The 19,877-nt window shown below is 42.0% G+C and overlaps 1 protein-coding gene across 2 annotated transcripts; it reads left to right on the top strand.

Moving 5' to 3' along the window:
- Positions 1–873: 873 nt before the first annotated feature.
- Positions 874–18,343, top strand: LOC139543066 (homeobox protein aristaless-like 3). 2 transcript variants are annotated; one of them, XM_071349197.1, is made up of 4 exons: positions 874–1,316; positions 12,695–12,972; positions 16,890–16,952; positions 17,212–18,343. In XM_071349197.1, the coding sequence occupies exons 1-4, from the start codon at positions 953–955 to the stop codon at positions 17,572–17,574; spliced, it is 1,068 nt and encodes a 355-aa protein (XP_071205298.1). In that variant the 5' UTR covers positions 874–952; the 3' UTR covers positions 17,575–18,343. The 2 variants fall into 2 exon arrangements, with proteins under 2 accessions (XP_071205298.1, XP_071205297.1); XM_071349196.1 differs by having other exon boundaries at positions 16,890–16,997.
- Positions 18,344–19,877: the final 1,534 nt, after the last annotated feature.

The raw sequence follows: 19,877 nt of genomic DNA, 5'->3' as shown, positions 1-19,877 counted from the left end.
AAGTAGATGGTCAAATCCTGTTGCTATTGCTTGTGCGGTTGGTTCTATGATGGCCTGCGTTTATTCAATGATGGGTAAAAAAAAAAATAATAATAAAAGCTGTCGCATTACTGTTATCTCGTCTATTTAGTAGATTTTCGGTGATATTTATCTTCAACCAAAATGCTTTAGTTCAGTTTCGTTGAAAATGTAGCCATGTCGTTTCAGTGTTTGTTTTCTTGCCTTACAAATGATACACCGTTTTTTTTTCTCAAATCGCTCAATCTGTTTGGGCAGAGTTATCCTGAAATTATGTATATTCTAATACCATTTAGATTAGAAATGCATACAAAAAACAACATCGAAATGTGAGGTTGCTTGTAAATCAAGCGTTGTACATGCATTAGCCAACAGATTATGATCCAAACTAATACAAGAGATATTCATAGATATCCCCCACATTCCCTGACGTCAATCACAATCATTTACTGTTACATTGACATTAATACAGCCAGGTAATGTAACAAGAATGTTACCTGTAAAACACAGTGGAAAAAATTAGGGCAGCATTGGCAACATTATTTTCCTTGTGCGTATTTGGCCATTTGGCACTGAACATAACAAAAGGCCTGGATCTGTGCGTAATTTGCCTTGCGTAAAATTGCGTAAAATGCTCTCTCTGTCCCTGCCCCGATTTGTAATATGTTTATTTTTTGCAACAAAATGAAAGAGGAGTTCGATGGTTAATTGTAGCGACAGGAACCACACGTGATTGAATTCTTGGCGGATCATAGGCCTATCAGCCCGCTGTCCGGCCTGGTCCTCCCTGTTTCACGGGTCTTTGTTCCTGATCTCCTAAATCCCACCCATTTGAAATGAAGAGAAGAAGAAAAAACCCACTCTCTCGGGCTCGCACAGGCGCCTTGCTTTCACTGTAACCGGTAGTCGTTAAAGTGCGTTCCGGACCAACCTCATGATGGAGACGGATAGTTGTTTGTCTTTCTCTTCGCAGCCAAACCGGACACCAACAGAGAACTCACCGGGTTTGGAGCAGCATAGTTCCTCTGGTTCGTTTCTTCCCTGCGACGAATTTCAGAAAAACGCACACCTTCCTCTCGCGCACCGTCTGAGTCTCCGGGGTCAGGGTGACTTCTACAGCTCGAGCTCCATGGGACGGTTTAATGACGGCGCACCCGCGAACTTTACGCACGGGGCAGCTCCCACGAACCCTCGCGCCTCGCCCAACAAACATAGCAAATATATGGAAAATATTAATCAGGATCAAAATGGTTTATCAATAAGCGGGAAGGGCTCGTTCTATGAAAACAACTCCGAGGGTAAGTGGAGATTTTATTTTAAAAAATCAAAATCACGGCCATCAGTGTGAGGCTAACTGTGAAAAAGTTATAGCCTCTCTACGAAAATAGGAGGAAATGCAATAATAATACACACAATAATTATAATAATGATGTATTTACCTAAATGGTATAGGCCTAACTGAGTAATGTCTTATTGCGTGTGGAAACTATTTGACTTGTCAAACATTATGCAATGTTATGCAAAGATAATTGAGACCAAAATGTGTTTCAAATTGTTTCAAAATTACATTTTCACCTATTTTGTTGACCTGTGGATAAATATATTTTCAGCGTTTCTTTGGCGCTACACATAGCCTATGCATATTTTTCAAGGCCTTGGATAAAAACGTGTTAACACTGTAAACAATATTGTGCTAGTTCTATCTTCTTCTTTTTTTTAAATGACGTAACTATTTACATCAGCTTTTTGAGTATTTCCAACATGAGGTATTCTGATGTATAATACACTTCACTTTTGCTGTTTCACAAACACTAATCAATTAAAGTCCAGCGCCCCAAAAAAAATGGCGTACTTCCATCAGAAGTGTATCAATTCCCAAACTGTTATTATTCGTTAGATCTACTTCGTCTTTTTGATCAGTTACTTTCAGTGATCATGTCTTAATGTTGATTTTTTTTGTTGTTGTTGCCATTTTAACACACTTTATCACGCATTGCTGAACACAGAAGTGGAGGTGGAACGGCAAGCGTAGTAAGATGGTTATGCGCATGACCTTGTTTATAGTGGGAATGGGTCATCTCATTTTTTAACGTAAATTTGTCCGAAGATTTTGATATCCGTTTATTATGAATCATTACACCTCATAGCACAACAAACTGCTTAATACAGCTATATAAATATGATTTTCTTTCCTCAAACCTGCATATAATGTGGTTTAAGAGTATAATAAAAGTAACAACAACAAAAAATTGTATTACACACAAAATCGAGCTACACGGCAAATTCTTAAATTGAGAGTAAATGTCATGAAAAAAAAATTGTAAATTAAACACTACATTAAATTGAATTTACATTTTAGAATGTCATGTTTTTTGAACACATTCAAATATTGAAGTAAAACCAGGAACCTACGTTTTTATGTGAAAATCCTACATGTTGGGGGGGGGGGGTTAATATTTACTAAGCCCCTGAAACATTATGTACCATCTAATGATCGTGATTCCTTTTAACCAAATGTCTGTTTTTAATTGTTCACCTAATTATTTAGCTTGTTTTCTATCAATTTAGGATAACGTTCCAAAGGACCATCAAAGGACTGATGTTTATTAGTCCACACAGCAGGCCCCGGCTGAAGAAATCCCTCAAAAATAACGGAATGACTTTGTAGATCTGGGCCTCGTTTCCCAGTTGCGATGTAACTTAAGCATTACGATGATCGTACCAGTTGCATCATTATTTACGAGACAACCTTTTATTAAGTGTGTCCCAAACAAACAAGTAGAGAGTACCTTCGCTAAGTGCATCGTTAAGACCATGTGTCGTGTGGTTAGTAGGCCTATTGATAGGATCGAAAGAATAGCCACGCTGTTGTCGGATCAGCTTTCTCCATTCAAATCTTACCTTAACATTGGAATTATTCCACAATACTGACGACCGATTAGCTCTTAGAGAGATTTTACCACCTATGGCTGCAACTATTGAGGTGGCGTATTATGTTTACCCGCTAATAATGCACTAAATCACAGATTGGACACATGTTGTCACACATCATGAAACATATTGAGGAAAAAAATAACAGACAGTAAGTAGCCTAGTGGCAAAATAAAGCTCAATATGATTTCAATATGATTGAAATATATCGGCCCATTTAGGCCTAGCCTATTTACCTTTTAATGCAGTCATCACGGTTTTCGCTTGAAGCTTTGTTTTATCTTTCACTTGTTGGTAACAATTGCAAATGCTTTGGCAACTTTGTATTTGTAGTCCACTTCGCTCTGAAGTTATCAGCCGTCAAAGTCAGACAGATACCCAGCCTAAACACAGCCAGGACAGGTCACCCGTGATACAAATCCATATTCAACGGTCATCCATGTCTGAGGACATCGGGAGGCAACAATGAGCGCTGTTACCTTCAAGCATCTGCCTTTGATTCCAAATGTTACACTTTCGAATCAGGCGATAGAAAGTGGTTTTTGGGATGTTTTTTTAAGCCTATCCCAAACCTTAGCCCTTACCTGCATTTACCTGAACTCAGAGTTAATGCCTAACCTTAAGATTTCGGAATATTGTCTAAACTTAACCCTAACACACTGACCACTCCGCTCGCGTTACTAGCCGGGATGTCTGTGAATAAAGTGATGCGGAAGGGCCAAAAACATCTAACGGTGCACTTTGGCTGTTCTATGAGTGGTCTGAATCACTCGTAGATGTGTGAAGATTTTTAACAGCAACGTTACTAACTAAGGTTCTGGGAAACAGCTCGGCTACTAAAGATACATCGTAAAATGGTTCGAACTATGATGTATCTTAACGCTACGAAGGCTCTGGGAGACGACGCTCTGAATGCTGCTATGCCTTCGTAGGTTGAACATCTTGAATTAGGCCTGTTATTTTGTTCCTTGCGAGCTCCTCTTCAGAACTTAGTAGTTTCGGTGAACCTAATATCCCCAATGTTGCCCTTTCGAAATACTAGAAAATAAAATGTGAATAAGATGTTAAAACACGAATTTAAAGCCCTGGAATATTATAGGCCTAGACGACTACAAAATAATAGCCAGCCCACCGAAATTGGCTAGACCGACTCAAATTAATGTGCAACGACATCAAAAAACGTCATTATTTTAGCCTGAGCCGTCTAGGTGCGTGATTACGGCGTCGGTGGCGGGAGCTTCCACCGTGCATTTACATTTACATTTAAGTCATTTAGCAGACGCTCTTATCCAGAGCGACTTACAAGTTGGTGCATTCACCTTATGATATCCAGTGGAACAACCACTTTACAATAGTGCATCTAACTCTTTACCGTGCCATACACATTTTATAAACACACCAATCATATGCATCCTCCACAAAATACAGTAATAAACGAAACAAACAAAAACAAAATACAACTTGAGTTCATTTTAAATTAAGAAGGTTTCTTATTAAAAAATTCTGTTTTGTTTCTGAAGAGCAAAAAAAGTTACACATTTCCTAATTAGATGCTCAATATGTGTTTTATGCAACAGGCCCTATTTGCAAATATTGCCTCTGGAAGACCCTGTCCTTTTTTCTTTTTTTTACATCGTAATTTTTTTCGGGTGCAATAATATCTATCATATTTAACCACATTCAGAACATTCTCTAAATAATAATAAACTTAAAGAACTAGATTAATTTAAAGATAAAGATAATATTCTTCGGCTTGAGGCATGCACCAACACAGCGTTCTACGTTTGAAACACTTTACTAAACTTAATATCCCGTGAACTCGAGTCTTAGGAAATGACGTGGTTCTTCAGTATTATTTATTGACGTTTGTAATCTATCCTCTAAAGTTGCCTTTATTAAGGGATGTGAGTTCTGATAAGGACAGTGATATCTGTGTGTGCAGAATAACATACAGCAGTCTGATTCATGTTATTGCCAAAGACAACCGTGTGATAGAGATACTCCATCTCTGCAGTTATCTTCCTCTAGATAATACCATGGTCTGATTTAAAATTGATAATTTTCTAGTTCCATAGGTTTTGTCTGTGGTCTTGAATTAATACTTTTTATACACACACACACTTACACGTACACGCTTAACACACACACACACACACTTACACGTACATGCTTACACACACACACACACACACACACACACACACACACACACACACACACACACACACACACACACACACACACACACACACACACACACACACACAGACACAGACACAGACACAGACAGACAGACAGACAGACACACACAGACACAGACACACACAGACAGACATGGCAGACAGACAGACAGACAGACAGACAGACAGACAGACAGGTAGCCTAGTGATTAGAGCATTGTGCCAATAACCGAAAGTTTGCTGAATCGAATCCCCGAGATGACATGGTAAAAAATCTGTGGTTCTGCCCCTGAGCAAGGCAGTTAACCCACTGTTACCCAGCCAGCGTGGCTGTCAATTACCCCTTGTGTAGTCTTAACATTCTGTATACTCCCCTTGTCCTAAAGGTAAAAAATGACCCGCCTTCACTAAAATAAAGCAGCTTAATTGAATTTTTAACCCCACATCTATTTTGCATGAAGAAACTTTGTGAATATCTGATTTTTTTTCCCTCTTCACAATGCAGAAAGACTGCATTTAATCACTGGACACCACTCCTTTTTATTACAACACATTATTATTATTATTATTATTGTTATTGCTAAAGTTACTGCATAGATGTAAACATCCTTTTTTTGTTGTTGCAAGAGAGTACTTGTATAGCCTAAGAAAGTAGCAGAAATGTGCAGAAAGTAGTTTTGAATGCATTTTATTGAAGGGAAACAATAATAGTCTGTAACTTTTTTGGCAACATAGCGATATATTGTTATATACTGTACAATGAGGAATTACAAGTGCCTTTCCCAGCTGCTACAGGAACACCCTCCTCTTGTTCCGCTTATCAGGCATCCAGGTAGGGTTGATCTTCTTCCATATCACGAAGGCATTGTATGAGGACACATCAATGATGTTATGGAAGATGACCAGGGGCCAGCGGGCAGTCATCCTCCTGCAGCTGTAAGTTCCAATCACCTTGTACAGGTTGTCCACGCCTCCATTGTTGTGGTTGTAATCCAGGATGATGGCTGGCTTCCTGTCCTCACGATCACTGATCTCAGCCGTTTTGTGCAGTGTGCTCAGGAGGACCACATTCTTGTTCCTCTTTGGGAGGTAAGAAACTAGAGTGGTGGTGGTGGTGAAGGCAAACTTTGATGAGAAGGCCTCTCTCCTCCTTGTTGCGAACCATGGTGAATCTTCTTCTTCAGACACCTCCTCCTCTTCTAAATCATTGTTCTCTTGTTCCTCCTAGACATCTGAAAAACATCAGATCTACGACCTGTTGGGCACTGAAACGTGCACTCATGGCTTCAGCCTTTAGAGAGAACTGGGGGGACTGAAACGTGCACTCGTGGCTTCAGCCTTTAGAGAGAACTGGGGGGAGACTGTCATCTGCAGCACCTTTATAGCCTCTGACTGCATTCCCAATTAGTTAACAATGCTTTCCAGACATTTTATTTTGTCTGAAATTGTTCTTATTTTGTCTGAAATTGTTTTTATTTTGTCTGTGAACTTGAGTCATGTGTGGGGTCGTGGAGGGGTCGTGGAGGGGTCGTGGAGGGGAGATGCTGCACGTGCACAAGAACGTTTTAGTTTTGTCTCAGTTCAATCAGTAGCACACAATCTCAATTTCTAATTGTGTGTGTGTGTGTGTGTGTCTTTGTGGTTTTTGTGGTGTGTCAATGATTTTTATAACTGCCTGGTCAAAAATGACCCTAAGGCAATCTTTGTACCCTGGTGGTGTACAGCTTTCATGGAAATATGAACAAAGGCGATGATTCACTTTTTCTAATGTTGGGGTCACTCTAGGAAAAGTAATCAAATTTCAAGTTGAAAAAATATAATTTAGGGGGTTTTCTCTGCTGTTAAACATAGTGGCGGGTCACTTTTTACCCTGAAGACAACACAAGGGTTAAGGCAGCCCCCCGGCACCTCTGATTCAGAGGGGTTGGGTTAAATGCAGAAGACACATTTCAGTTGTACGACTGACTAGATATCCCCCTTTCCCTTTCCGTTGTACAACTGACTAGGTATCCCCCTTTCTGTTGTACAACTGACTAGGTATCCCCCTTTCTGTTGTACGACTGACTAGGTATTCCCCTTTCCCTTTCTGTCGTACAACTGACTAGGTATGCCCTTTTCCCTTTCTCTTGTACAACTGACTAGGTATCCCCCTTTCCCTTTCTGTTGTACGACTGACTAGGTATCCCCCTTTCTGTTGTACGACTGACTAGGTATCCCCCTTTCCCTTTCTGTTGTACAACTGACTAGGTATCCCCCTTTCCCTTTCTGTCGTACAACTGACTAGGTATCCCCCTTTCCCTTTCTGTCGTACAACTGACTAGGTATCCCCCTTTCCCTTTCCGTTGTACAACTGACTAGATATCCCCCTTTCTGTTGTACGACTGACTAGATATCCCCCTTTCTGTTGTATAACTGACTAGATATCCCCCTTTCCCTTTCTGTTGTACGACTGACTAGATATCCCCCTTTCTGTTGTATAACTGACTAGATATCCCCCTTTCTGTTGTACGACTGACTAGATATCCCCCTTTCTGTTGTATAACTGACTAGATATCCCCCTTTCCCTTTCTGTTGTACGACTGACTAGGTATCCCCCTTTCCCTTTCTGTTGTATAACTGACTAGATATCCCCCTTTCCCTTTCTGTCGTACAACTGACCCTTTCTGTTGTATAACTGACTAGGTATCCCCCTTTCCCTTTCGGCCATTTCCATCCAAATGGATCAATCAGCACCAACATGTGAAGTTCATAGGAGCATATCAAATTGGATGTCAAATGAAAACTAAGATTTAATATTTTGTGGAAATTATTGCATAGATACCATTTTCCATCTAGAACATTTGTCATAAGTAAAGGCTTTGATTTCTGGTCAAACAGATGGACAAGGGGTCTTAGAAAATATCTACCAGAATAAAGTTTTAAAGGTATTAGAAATACCTCCAAACACACCTGCCAACTAATATCAACACATATTGCCTTGTGCCTTGTAATTCTGTTACCAAACACCCACTTATATTTCAGATATATTCTAATTTCTCTCTCTCATGAGGAGGGAGGATAATGAAAGTTCACAGGAGTAACAAGTAAAGATAGACCTACCAATTAGTTATAGTGATTTTACTGATATCAAGTTTGTTTATGAATTATTAAGTGATTCAAACTTGTAATTCTGTTACCAAATTGGTAACGGAATTACAAAAAAGTAGAGTACTGTACAGTAGAGAAGAGTACAGTACTGTACAGCAGAGTTCGGTAGAGTACAGTACTGTACAGTAAAGTAGAGTTCAGTAGAGTAGAGTAGAATACTTTACTGTACAGTAGAGTAGAGCTCAGTATAGTAGAGCACACTAGAGTAGAGTACTGTACAGTAGAGTACAGTAGAGTAGAGTACAGTACAGTACTGTACAGTAAAGTAGAGTTCAGTAGAGTTCAGTACAGTAGAGTAGAATACTTTACTGTACAGTAGAGTAGAGCTCAGTACAGTAGAGCACACTAGAGTAGAGTACAGTAGAGTAGAGTTCAGTAGAGCACACTAGAGTAGAGTAGAGTTCAGTAGAGTACAGTACCGTACAGTTCAGTACAGTACAGTAGAGTACAGTTCAGTACAGTACAGTATAATACTTTACTGTACAGTAGAGCTCAGTACAGTAGAGCACACTAGAGTAGGTACGGTACAATGTACAGTATTGAACATATCTACTGTACTGTACAGTATTGAACATATCTACTGTTCAGTATTGAACATATATACTGTACTGTGCTGTACTGTGATGTCCAAACTTGTGAAACATAGACATTTATGATCGGTTCAGATTTTTCAGTGTAAATTGTCCGAAGTTGTCCTTGTGCATGGTGTTGTACAGTTTGTTAAAATCAATGTTTTTTTGTATGGCATACATTTTAAAGTGAACAATCTGTGTCAAAGCGCAATTCTGTTACAATGGAATTGCCCTTTTATTAAAACAATTAATGAAAGGGTTTTCAGTCAACTTTTTTTGAAATATGGGGTTGTGGACCATATAAGAATGAGATACAGAAAGCCCCAAATATTGATACGATTACAATACTTTTTTCTTTGGACAATATAATCCATTTGGCGTCAGCCTGTCTGTGAATTTAACCTGAGTTGGTTTTCTGGGTCAGATTTGAGTAGAGATATGTTGTGTCCACATGACAGTTGATTGCTGTCCAACATTCTGGGACACAGTCAGACTCACACACCTTCAAAGGAAGACTAGTCTTCCTGTTTTGTCTATTGGTGCTTGGAAGGGGGGAGGTTTAGGGTTTAGGGATGGTAAAGCAGGGGGGATGGTATAGCACGTTGCCTAAAATGTTATATAAAGAAGTATATAAGTATAGTGAGTTAGAGGGATGTTGAATTGAATAGGTATTCATAACCTCAGATCTCAGTATAGTGAGTTAGAGGGATGTTGAATTGAATAGGTATTCATAACCTCAGATCTCAGTATAGTGAGTTAGAGGGATGATGAATTGAATAGGTATTCATAACCTCAGATCTCAGTATAGTGAGTTAGAGGGATGATGAATTTACTAGATATTCCTAACCACCAGATCTCACTATAGTGAGTTAAGGAGATGTTGAATTGACCAGGTATTCCTAACCCCAGATCTCACTATAGTGAGTTAAGGAGATGTTGACTTGACCAGGTATTCCTAACCCCAGATCTCACTATAGTGAGTTAAGGAGATGTTGAATTGACCAGGTATTCCTAACCCCAGATCTCACTATAGTGAGTTAAGGAGATGTTGAATTGACCAGGTATTCCTAACCCCAGATCTCACTATAGTGAGTTAAGGAGATGTTGAATTGACCAGGTATTCCTAACCCCAGATCTCACTATAGTGAGTTAAGGAGATGTTGAATTGACCAGGTATTCCTAACCCCAGATCTCACTATAGTGAGTTAAGGAGATGTTGAATTGACCAGGTATTCCTAACCCCAGATCTCAGTATAGTGAGTTAAGGAGATGTTGAATTGACCAGGTATTCCTAACCACCAGATCTCATCCATGTTGACATTTCTTTAACTGCACAGTCCAACAATGAACAATACAAAATTTAAAGAATATATATATTTTAAATTCGAAGAAACCGTTAAACCCAATTCAATGCTCCCGAAATTTGACATTTTACCAAAAATATGTCTGACATCTGATAATGCAGCAAAAGCATATTTCTCTCAAATGTGCGCAAATTATTTATATCCCTGTTAGTGAGCATTTCTCCTTTGCCAAGATAATCCATCCACCTGACAGGTGTGGCATATCAAGAAGCTGATTAAACCACATGATCATTACACAGGTGCACCTTGTGCTGGGGACAATAAAAGGCAATTTTCAAAATGTGTAGTTTTGTCACACAATGCCACAGATGAACTATGGTGTGAGGTTGGATCTATTCTAAACCAACATCAGGGGTGCGTCCCAAAATGACCCCTTATTCCATAAATAGTGCACTACTTTTGAGCAGAGACCTATAGGTCCTCGTCAAAAGTAGTGCACTGTGTAGGGAATAGGGTTTTTCATTTTAGAGGACAGGAATGTAGCGTTGCGGTAAAATAAAATACTTCTCTGTTTAGGACAGGAAGTTAATTAGGACTATGCTGAATGACTGCTCTCAACTGTCCTCTGAGTGAGCCTGCCGATAGGACTTGGGGAAAGACTAGATAGGACAAAGGGGACCGAGAGAGAATAATTATCTTCTGGGACTCCATCATTAACATGAAGAACAACATCCAAACACAGCCCGAGTGAAACATCCATAATGTTTTAGTCCAGTGACATCCATAATGGTACTGTCCAGTCATCCAAACACACACAGAGTCCATAATGGTACTGTCCAGTCATTCAAACACACACAGAGTCCATAATGGTACTGTCCAGTCATCCAAACACACCCAGAGTCCATAATGGTACTGTCCAGTCATTCAAACACACCAGAGTCCATAATGGTACTGTCCAGTCATCCAAACACACCCAGAGTCCATAATGGTACTGTCCAGTCATTCAAACACACCCAGAGTCCATAATGGTACTGTCCAGTCATCCAAACACACCCAGAGTCCATAATGGTACTGTCCAGTCATCCAAACACACACAGAGTCCATAATGGTACTGTCCAGTCATTCAAACACACCCAGAGTCCATAATGGTACTGTCTAGTCATCCAAACACACCCAGAGTCCATAATGGTACTGTCCAGTCATTCAAACACACCCAGAGTCCATAATGGTACTGTCCAGTCAACCAAACACTCCCGGAGTCCATAATGGTACTGTCCAGTCATTCAAACACACCCAGAGTCCATAATGGTACTGTCCAGTACAGTTACAAGGAAGTGACTTGTATCACATAAATGAATAGATGGTCTGTGTGTCATATCTATCATAGTCATGAAATGCATATATTTGACCATGCCTTGTTATTTTATACACACAATGATACTTTGTATCAAATTGGGTCAAATGTCTAACTTTCTAAATTGAATTAAAAACTCAAATGATTTGGGACTCACAATGTCACAAATGTGTTCTTACAATACGAGATATCACATAATTAGATTTTCAGTCTTCAAAAATAAACTTTGAACTTGTTAAATTAGTTGGAAGAATCTGTAATATATTCTGTCCATAATATGATCCCAAACACTAGGTCCATGTGAAACCTCCTCAAACCCAAAACACATCCGTTTGAGTTCTGCTCAGGGGGTCTTCTTGACCTTCATTTAATGCGGGTCAAAACAAACAGTGTTGCAGTGGTCTGGAATGTTGTGTGTCTGGTCAGATCAGATTAAACCATAATAAGGAGACTTCAAACTAAAATACTAAATTAAGAGATAAAAAGCAAGAGTTTTAAAAGCGACGCGTGTTTATTTCCAACTCTTATCTCATACAAATTTGTGCATAACAGTACAACAATTCTGTCAGCAGCTCACTTAGTGTTTTGCACATATACACGCTTGTCTTGTCGTCGTGGCTCATCTGGCCTGTTTTTCTCACCTCGTATCAGGGGTCTGTAAGAGAGCAGTGGGACCCCCTGAGACAACATAGGAACGTTCACTCCTTTCCAAACCAACGTCCTCCTTCAGATCTTAGCCATATCTCCTGAGAAAAGACAAGTCTGCGTGGCTGAATCCTGTTTATTATTAATGGAGAATATTACGTTGATGCCTCTTACAGTGGACGTTAATGAATCCTGTTTATTATTAATGGAGAATATTACGTTGATGCCTCTAAAAGTGGACGTTAATGAATCCTGTTTATTATTAATGGAGAATATTACGTTGATGCCTCTTACAGTGGACGTTAATGAATCCTGTTTATTATTAATGGAGAATATTACGTTGCTGCCTCAGTGGACATTAATGTTAGGTTGGCTGTTTAATTTGAATATCTCTGTGTGACAATGTTTCCACTGGTAGACATCAGAGCCTCGCTTAAACACAGCAATTTACTTTTTTCACGCACGCGCACACACACACACACACACACACTGTCTCATAGTAAGCCCTATCTTCCTCCTTTCTCTCTCTGTACCCTCCCTCAGCCAGAGAGAAGGTGGGTCCCAAGCCCATGGGCTACCCAGTGACTGGCTCAGACTGCTGCATCAAGCTGAAGGAGCCAACCAATGGTCTCCAAACAGGGGACTCAATCGCAGACTCCATCGACCTATCAGGCAAGAACAAGAAGCGTCGTAACCGCACCACGTTCAGTACCTTCCAGTTGGAGGAGCTGGAGAAAGTGTTTCAGAAGACTCACTACCCTGACGTTTACGCCCGGGAACAGCTGGCCCTTAGGACCGAACTGACAGAGGCACGTGTACAGGTAATCCCCCTCTTCATCACATTCTACACCTCCTATCCTGGCTGTTACAGTAACTGTTACAGTAACTATCTCAGTCCCCTATCCTGGCTGTTACAGTAACTATCTCAGTCCCCTATCCTGGCTGTTACAGTAACTATCTCAGTCCCCTATCCTGGCTGCTACAGTAACTATCTCAGTCCCCTATCCTGGCTGCAACAGTAACTATCTCAGTCCCCTATCCTGGCTGCTACAGTAACTATCTCAGTCCCCTATCCTGGCTGTTACAGTAACTATCTCAGTCCCCTATCCTGGCTGCTACAGTAACTATCTCAGTCCCCTATCCTGGCTGCAACAGTAACTATCTCAGTCCCCTATCCTGGCTGCTACAGTAACTATCTCAGTTCCCTATCCTGGCTGCTACAGTAACTATCTCAGTTCCCTATCCTGGCTGCTACAGTAACTATCTCAGTCCCCTATCCTGGCTGCAACAGTAACTATCTCAGTCCCCTATCCTGGCTGCTACAGTAACTATCTCAGTCCCCTATCCTGGCTGCTACAGTAAATATCTCAGTCCCCTATCCTGGCTGCTACAGTAACTATCTCAGTCCCCTATCCTGGCTGCTACAGTAACTATCTCAGTCCCCTATCCTGGTTGCTACAGTAACTATCTCAGTCCCCTATCCTGGCTGCTACAGTAACTATCTCAGTCCCCTATCCTGGCTGCTACAGTAACTATCTCAGTCCCGTATCCTGGCTGCTACAGTAACTATCTCAGTCCCCTATCCTGGCTGCTACAGTAACTATCTCAGTCCCCTATCCTGGCTGCTACAGTAACTATCTCAGTCCCCTATCCTGGCTGCTACAGTAACTATCTCAGTCCCCTATCCTGGCTGCTACAGTAACTCAGTCCCCTATCCTGGCTGTTACAGTAACTATCTCAGTCCCCTATCCTGGCTGCTACAGTAACTATCTCAGTCCCCTATCCTGGCTGTTACAGTAACTATCTCAGTCCCCTATCCTGGCTGTTACAGTAACTATCTCAGTCCCCTATCCTGGCTGCTACAGTAACTATCTCAGTCCCCTATCCTGGCTGCTACAGTAACTATCTCAGTCCACTATCCTGGCTGCAACAGTAACTATCTCAGTCCCCCTATCCTGGCTGCTACAGTAACTATCTCAGTCCCCTATCCTGGCTGCTACAGTAACTATCTCAGTCCCCTATCCTGGCTGCTACAGTAACTATCTCAGTCCCCTATCCTGGCTGCTACAGTAACTATCTCAGTCCCCTATCCTGGCTGCTACAGTAACTATCTCAGTCCCCTATCCTGGCTGCTACAGTAACTATCTCAGTCCCCTATCCTGGCTGCTACAGTAACTATCTCAGTCCCCTATCCTGGCTGCTACAGTAACTATCTCAGTCCCCTATCCTGGCTGCTACAGTAACTATCTCAGTCCACTATCCTGGCTGCTACAGTAACTATCTCAGTCCCCTATCCTGGCTGCTACAGTAACTATCTCAGTCCCCTATCCTGGCTGCTACAGTAACTATCTCAGTCCCCTATCCTGGCTGCTACAGTAACTATCTCAGTCCCCTATCCTGGCTGTTACAGTAACTATCTCAGTCCCCTATCCTGGCTGCTACAGTAACTATCTCAGTCCCATATCCTGGCTGCTACAGTAACTATCTCAGTCCCCTATCCTGGCTGCTACAGTAACTATCTCAGTCCCCTATCCTGGCTGCTACAGTAACTATCTCAGTCCCCTATCCTGGCTGCTACAGTAACTATCTCAGTCCCCTATCCTGGCTGCTACAGTAACTATCTAATTCCCCTATCCTGGCTGCTACAGTAACTATCTCAGTCCCCTATCCTGGCTGCTACAGTAACTATCTCAGTCCCCTATCCTGGCTGTTACAGTAACTATCTCAGTCCCCTATCCTGGCTGTTACAGTAACTATCTCAGTCCCCTATCCTGGCTGTTACAGTAACTATCTCAGTTCCCTATCCTGGCTGTTACAGTAACTTTCTCAGTCCCCTATCCTGGCTGTTACAGTAACTATCTCAGTTTCCTATCCTGGCTGCTACAGTAACTATCTCAGTCCACTATCCTGGCTGCTACAGTAACTATCTCAGTTCCCTATCCTGGCTGCTACAGTAACTATCTCAGTCCCCTATCCTGGCTGTTACAGTAACTATCTCAGTCCCCTATCCTGGCTGCTACAGTAACTATCTCAGTCCCCTATCCTGGCTGTTACAGTAACTATCTCAGTCCCCTATCCTGGCTGCTACAGTAACTATCTCAGTCCCCTATCCTGGCTGCTACAGTAACTATCTCAGTCCCCTATCCTGGCTGTTACAGTAACTATCTCAGTCCCCTATCCTGGCTGCTACAGTAACTATCTCAGTCCCCTATCCTGGCTGCTACAGTAACTATCTCAGTCCCCTATCCTGGCTGTTACAGTAACTATCTCAGTCCCCTATCCTGGCTGTTACAGTAACTATCTCAGTCCCCTATCCTGGCTGCTACAGTAACTATCTCAGTCCCCTATCCTGGCTGCTACAGTAACTATCTAATTCCCCTATCCTGGCTGCTACAGTAACTATCTCAGTCCCCTATCCTGGCTGCTACAGTAACTATCTCAGTCCCCTATCCTGGCTGTTACAGTAACTATCTCAGTCCCCTATCCTGGCTGTTACAGTAACTATCTCAGTCCCCTATCCTGGCTGTTACAGTAACTATCTCAGTTCCCTATCCTGGCTGTTACAGTAACTTTCTCAGTCCCCTATCCTGGCTGTTACAGTAACTATCTCAGTTTCCTATCCTGGCTGCTACAGTAACTATCTCAGTTTCCTATCCTGGCTGCTACAGTAACTATCTCAGTTCCCTATCCTGGCTGCTACAGTAACTATCTCAGTCCCCTATCCTGGCTGTTACAGTAACTATCTCAGTCCCCTATCCTGGCTGCTACAGTAACTATCTCAGTCCCCTATCCTGGCTGTTACAGTAACTATCTCAGTCCCCTATCCTGGCTGCTACAGTAACTATCTCAGTCCCCTATCCTGGCTACTACAGTAACTATCTCAGTCCCCTATCCTGGCTGTTACAGTAACTATCTCAGTCCCCTATCCTGGCTGCTACAGTAACTATCTCAGTCCCCTATCCTGGCTGCTACAGTAACTATCTCAGTCCCCTATCCTGGCTGTTACAGTAACTATCTCAGTCCCCTATCCTGGCTGTTACAGTAACTATCTCAGTCCCCTATCCTGGCTGTTACAGTAACTATCTCAGTCCCCTATCCAGGCTGCTACAGTAACTATCTCAGTCCCCTATCCTGGCTGCTACAGTAACTATCTCAGTCCCCTATCCTGGCTGCTACAGTAACTATCTCAGTCCCCTATCCTGGCTGTTACAGTAACTATCTCAGTCCCCTATCCTGGCTGTTACAGTAACTATCTCAGTCCCCTATCCTGGCTGCTACAGTAACTATCTCAGTCCCCTATCCTGGCTGCTACAGTAACTATCTCAGTCCACTATCCTGGCTGCTACAGTAACTATCTCAGTCCCCTATCCTGGCTGTTACAGTAACTATCTCAGTCCCCTATCCTGGCTGCTACAGTAACTATCTCAGTCCCCTATCCTGGCTGCTACAGTATCTATCTCAGTCCCCTATCCTGGCTGCTACAGTAACTATCTAATTCCCCTATCCTGGCTAAAGTAACTATCTCAGTTTGCAACTGTAATAGTTTGCAGTACCATCCTGCAAACATTTAATGCATCCAGATTATAGGCTACAATATGTATGTGCAGAAATGCAAAGTAGAACTGCTGCTCAGTCTTTTAAATTAAGATTTTTGTTTGTTGCCTTACAACAAACTTTGGCATTTGAAAGTAAATTATGTGGCAGATGTCCTCTGATCCCTTTCTCTCTCTCCATTCAGGTGTGGTTCCAGAACCGCCGGGCCAAGTGGAGGAAGAGGGAACGTTACGGGAAGATCCAGGAGGTGCGAAACCACTTTGCTGCTACATACAATATCTCCACCTACCAGGTACCCACTGACACGCACCGACACACACCGACACCCACTGACACGCACCGACACACACCGACACGCACTGACACGCACTGACACATCCACACATAGTTCACTTTGCTACTACATATGATATCTCCACCTGCCAGGTACTGTCTTCTGACAGGTGGCGTCACTCCTACGCACGCTCATCCCTCAATCTAATCTGACGTACTCTCTTCCTCTCTAGATGCAGAGCAACCTGTGGCCAGGAGCTGGTGCAGGAGGGGGCGGGGGGTCCGGCGGGGGCTGTGTCCTGAGCCCTGACACCATGTCTTCCTCCTGTATGAGCCCCTACCCCCATCCCCACAGCAACCTCTCCTCCATGGGCTTCATGGGCATGCCCCCGTCCTCCAGCCACCCCCACCACCCTCACCATCACCCCCCACACCACCCTGGTGTCAATAGCCTCTACTCCCTCCACAGCTTCCCTGGGGCCCTCGGGGGCCACTCCTTTGAGCCGGGGCCCGAGACAGAGTATAAGCCATCCAGCCTGTTGGCCCTGCGGATGAAGGCTAAGGACCCTGGGAGTCTTCTATCCTGGCCTACATGATCACCACAGTGTCAGGGTCAGATCCTTACTATGTACTGACTGAGCCAATGTACACACACACATTCAAACTCAATCTTGCATACGAGCTTCCCCATGGATAGTTATGGCCACATGTGTTTGTGTTGCTGCAGCAGAAGTCAAAACTCTCTCCTGTGGTTCACTACAATATGTACACACACACACACACACTCTGCTATTTTTCTCCCAATAACGTAAACCCACAGACTTAAAAAACATGACATGATCAACCTTTGAGTTTGTTAGGTATTTTGTCCCTGGGCATTTCCATGTAGAAGAACCACCATATAGAGTTAATACGTACAGGTAAGACTGGGTGTCAAATGAAAACTAAGAGTCTACATTTTTTGGGGGGGGAAATGAATGCATAGATACCATTTTTCAACCATTTTCCATCTTGAACATTTGTCATAAGTAAAGGCTTTGATTTCTGGATAAACAGATGGACAAGGGGGTCTTAGAAAACATTTACATCTAGCAGTAAAATTATTAAAAGTGATCAGAAATACATCAAAACACAATAATGTTGATGTAAAGACCCCTGCCAACTAATATCAACACTTACATTTAGTTTTGGATAAATGTACTATCTGTAAGTATGATAAATATTTCCTTATGCTTTGTAATTCCGTTACCAAACACCCACATATCTCCTTTATGAGACCTACCAATTAGTTATAGTGATTTTACTGATATCAAATGTTGTTTTTGACTTATTAAGTGATTAAAACTTGTAATTCGAAATATCAAACAATCTGTAACGTAATGACTGCAACTGAATTGGCTACGATAGGACATCGTAGTAGTCACAAATCACAGTTGAATCACCTGCTACTGTCCTCCCTTCCACTGACATTCTGTTATGTTCAGCTCATAGTGTCACCTGCTACTGTCCTCCCTTCCACTGACATTCTGTTATGTTCAGCTCATAGTGTCACCTGCTACTGTCCTCCCTTCCACTGACATTCTGTTATGTTCAGCTCATAGCGTCTCCTGCTATTGTCCTCCCTTCCACTAACATACTGTTATGTTCAGCTCATAGTGTCTCCTGTTACTGTCCTCCCTTCCACTGACATTCTGTTATGTTCAGCTCATAGTGTCTCCTGTTACTGTCCTCCCTTCCACTGACATTCTGTTATGTTCAGCTCATAGTGTCTCCTGTTACTGTCCTCTCTTCCACTGACATTCTGTTATGTTCAGCTCATAGTGTCTCCTGCTACTGTCCTCTCTTCCACGGACATACTGTTATGTTCAGCTCATAGTGTCTCCTGCTACTGTCCTCTCTTCCACTGACATTCTGTTATGTTCAGCTCATAGTGTCTCCTGCTACTGTCCTCTCTTCCACTGACATTCTGTTATGTTCAGATCATAACTGTTTTCTTTTTCTTTCTGTCATGTGGTGGTCAAAGCAAGAGTGTTAAAACAGTCTGTCTTGACAACCCCTCTCTTTCTCTCTCGCTCTCTTTGTCTCTCTCTCTCTCCCTCTGTCTCTCTCTCTCTCTGTCTCTCTGTTTCACTCTCACTCTCTCTGTCTCACTCTCACTCTCCAGTTAATGTTACTTCTCCCACCTCTTACTGACACCTACCCATGAGCACCCTCTCTTTCCATTTACTGTAACAAGCATTCTAATCCACTGAGCACCGACCAACACAGGACGTCCATGGACGTTGAAAGGTAGTTGAAATTTGGTCAGTCCACCATGGCCTTTATGTTAACGTACAGTACAGTGCAGTACAGTGCAGTGCAGTGGAGTACAGTGCAGTACAGTGCAGTGCAGTACAGTGAGTGGAGCACAATACAGTACAATACAGTACAGTTAAGACAAGTAGAGTATAGTACATTGTACTGAACTAAACTCTATTTTACTGTAGTGAACTCTACTGTACTGTTAAATAGAATCGTTTTGGTCATTTACACATTATGTTATTGCAGGTGCAGTAACGCCTAACAATACAAACAATACACACAAATTCCAAAAATAAAAATTAAGAAATTAAGAAACATCTGAACGAGCAATGTCAGACTCCAGAAAATAAATATACCATATATATACACTACCGTTCAAAAGTTTGGAGTCACTTAGAAATGTCCTTGGTTTTGAAAGAAAAGCACATTTTTGTCCATTAAAATAACATCAAATTGATCAGAAATACAGGGTTGACATTGTTAATGTTGTAAATGACTGTTGTAGCTGGAAACGGCAGATTTTTTTATGGAATATCTAGATAGGCGTACAGAGGCCCATTATCAGTAACCCTCACTCCTGTGTTCCAATGGCACGTTG

The sequence above is a fragment of the Salvelinus alpinus genome, chromosome 17 (genome assembly GCF_045679555.1).
Source record: "Salvelinus alpinus chromosome 17, SLU_Salpinus.1, whole genome shotgun sequence".
Taxonomy (NCBI): domain Eukaryota; kingdom Metazoa; phylum Chordata; class Actinopteri; order Salmoniformes; family Salmonidae; genus Salvelinus; species Salvelinus alpinus.
The sequence above is the reverse complement of the archived record's forward strand: the minus strand, read 5'-3'. Positions and strand labels throughout refer to the sequence as shown.

Excerpts from the sequence above, each read along its gene's own strand:
- LOC139543066 (XM_071349196.1), top strand. The coding sequence starts at position 953 with ATGATGGAGACGGATAGTTGTTTGTCTTTCTCTTCGCAGCCAAACCGG. Across the intron at positions 12,973-16,889 it reads TGACAGAGGCACGTGTACAG|GTGTGGTTCCAGAACCGCCG; the intron begins GTAATCCCCCTC and ends CTCTCCATTCAG. Across the intron at positions 16,998-17,211 it reads ACAATATCTCCACCTACCAG|ATGCAGAGCAACCTGTGGCC; the intron begins GTACCCACTGAC and ends CTTCCTCTCTAG.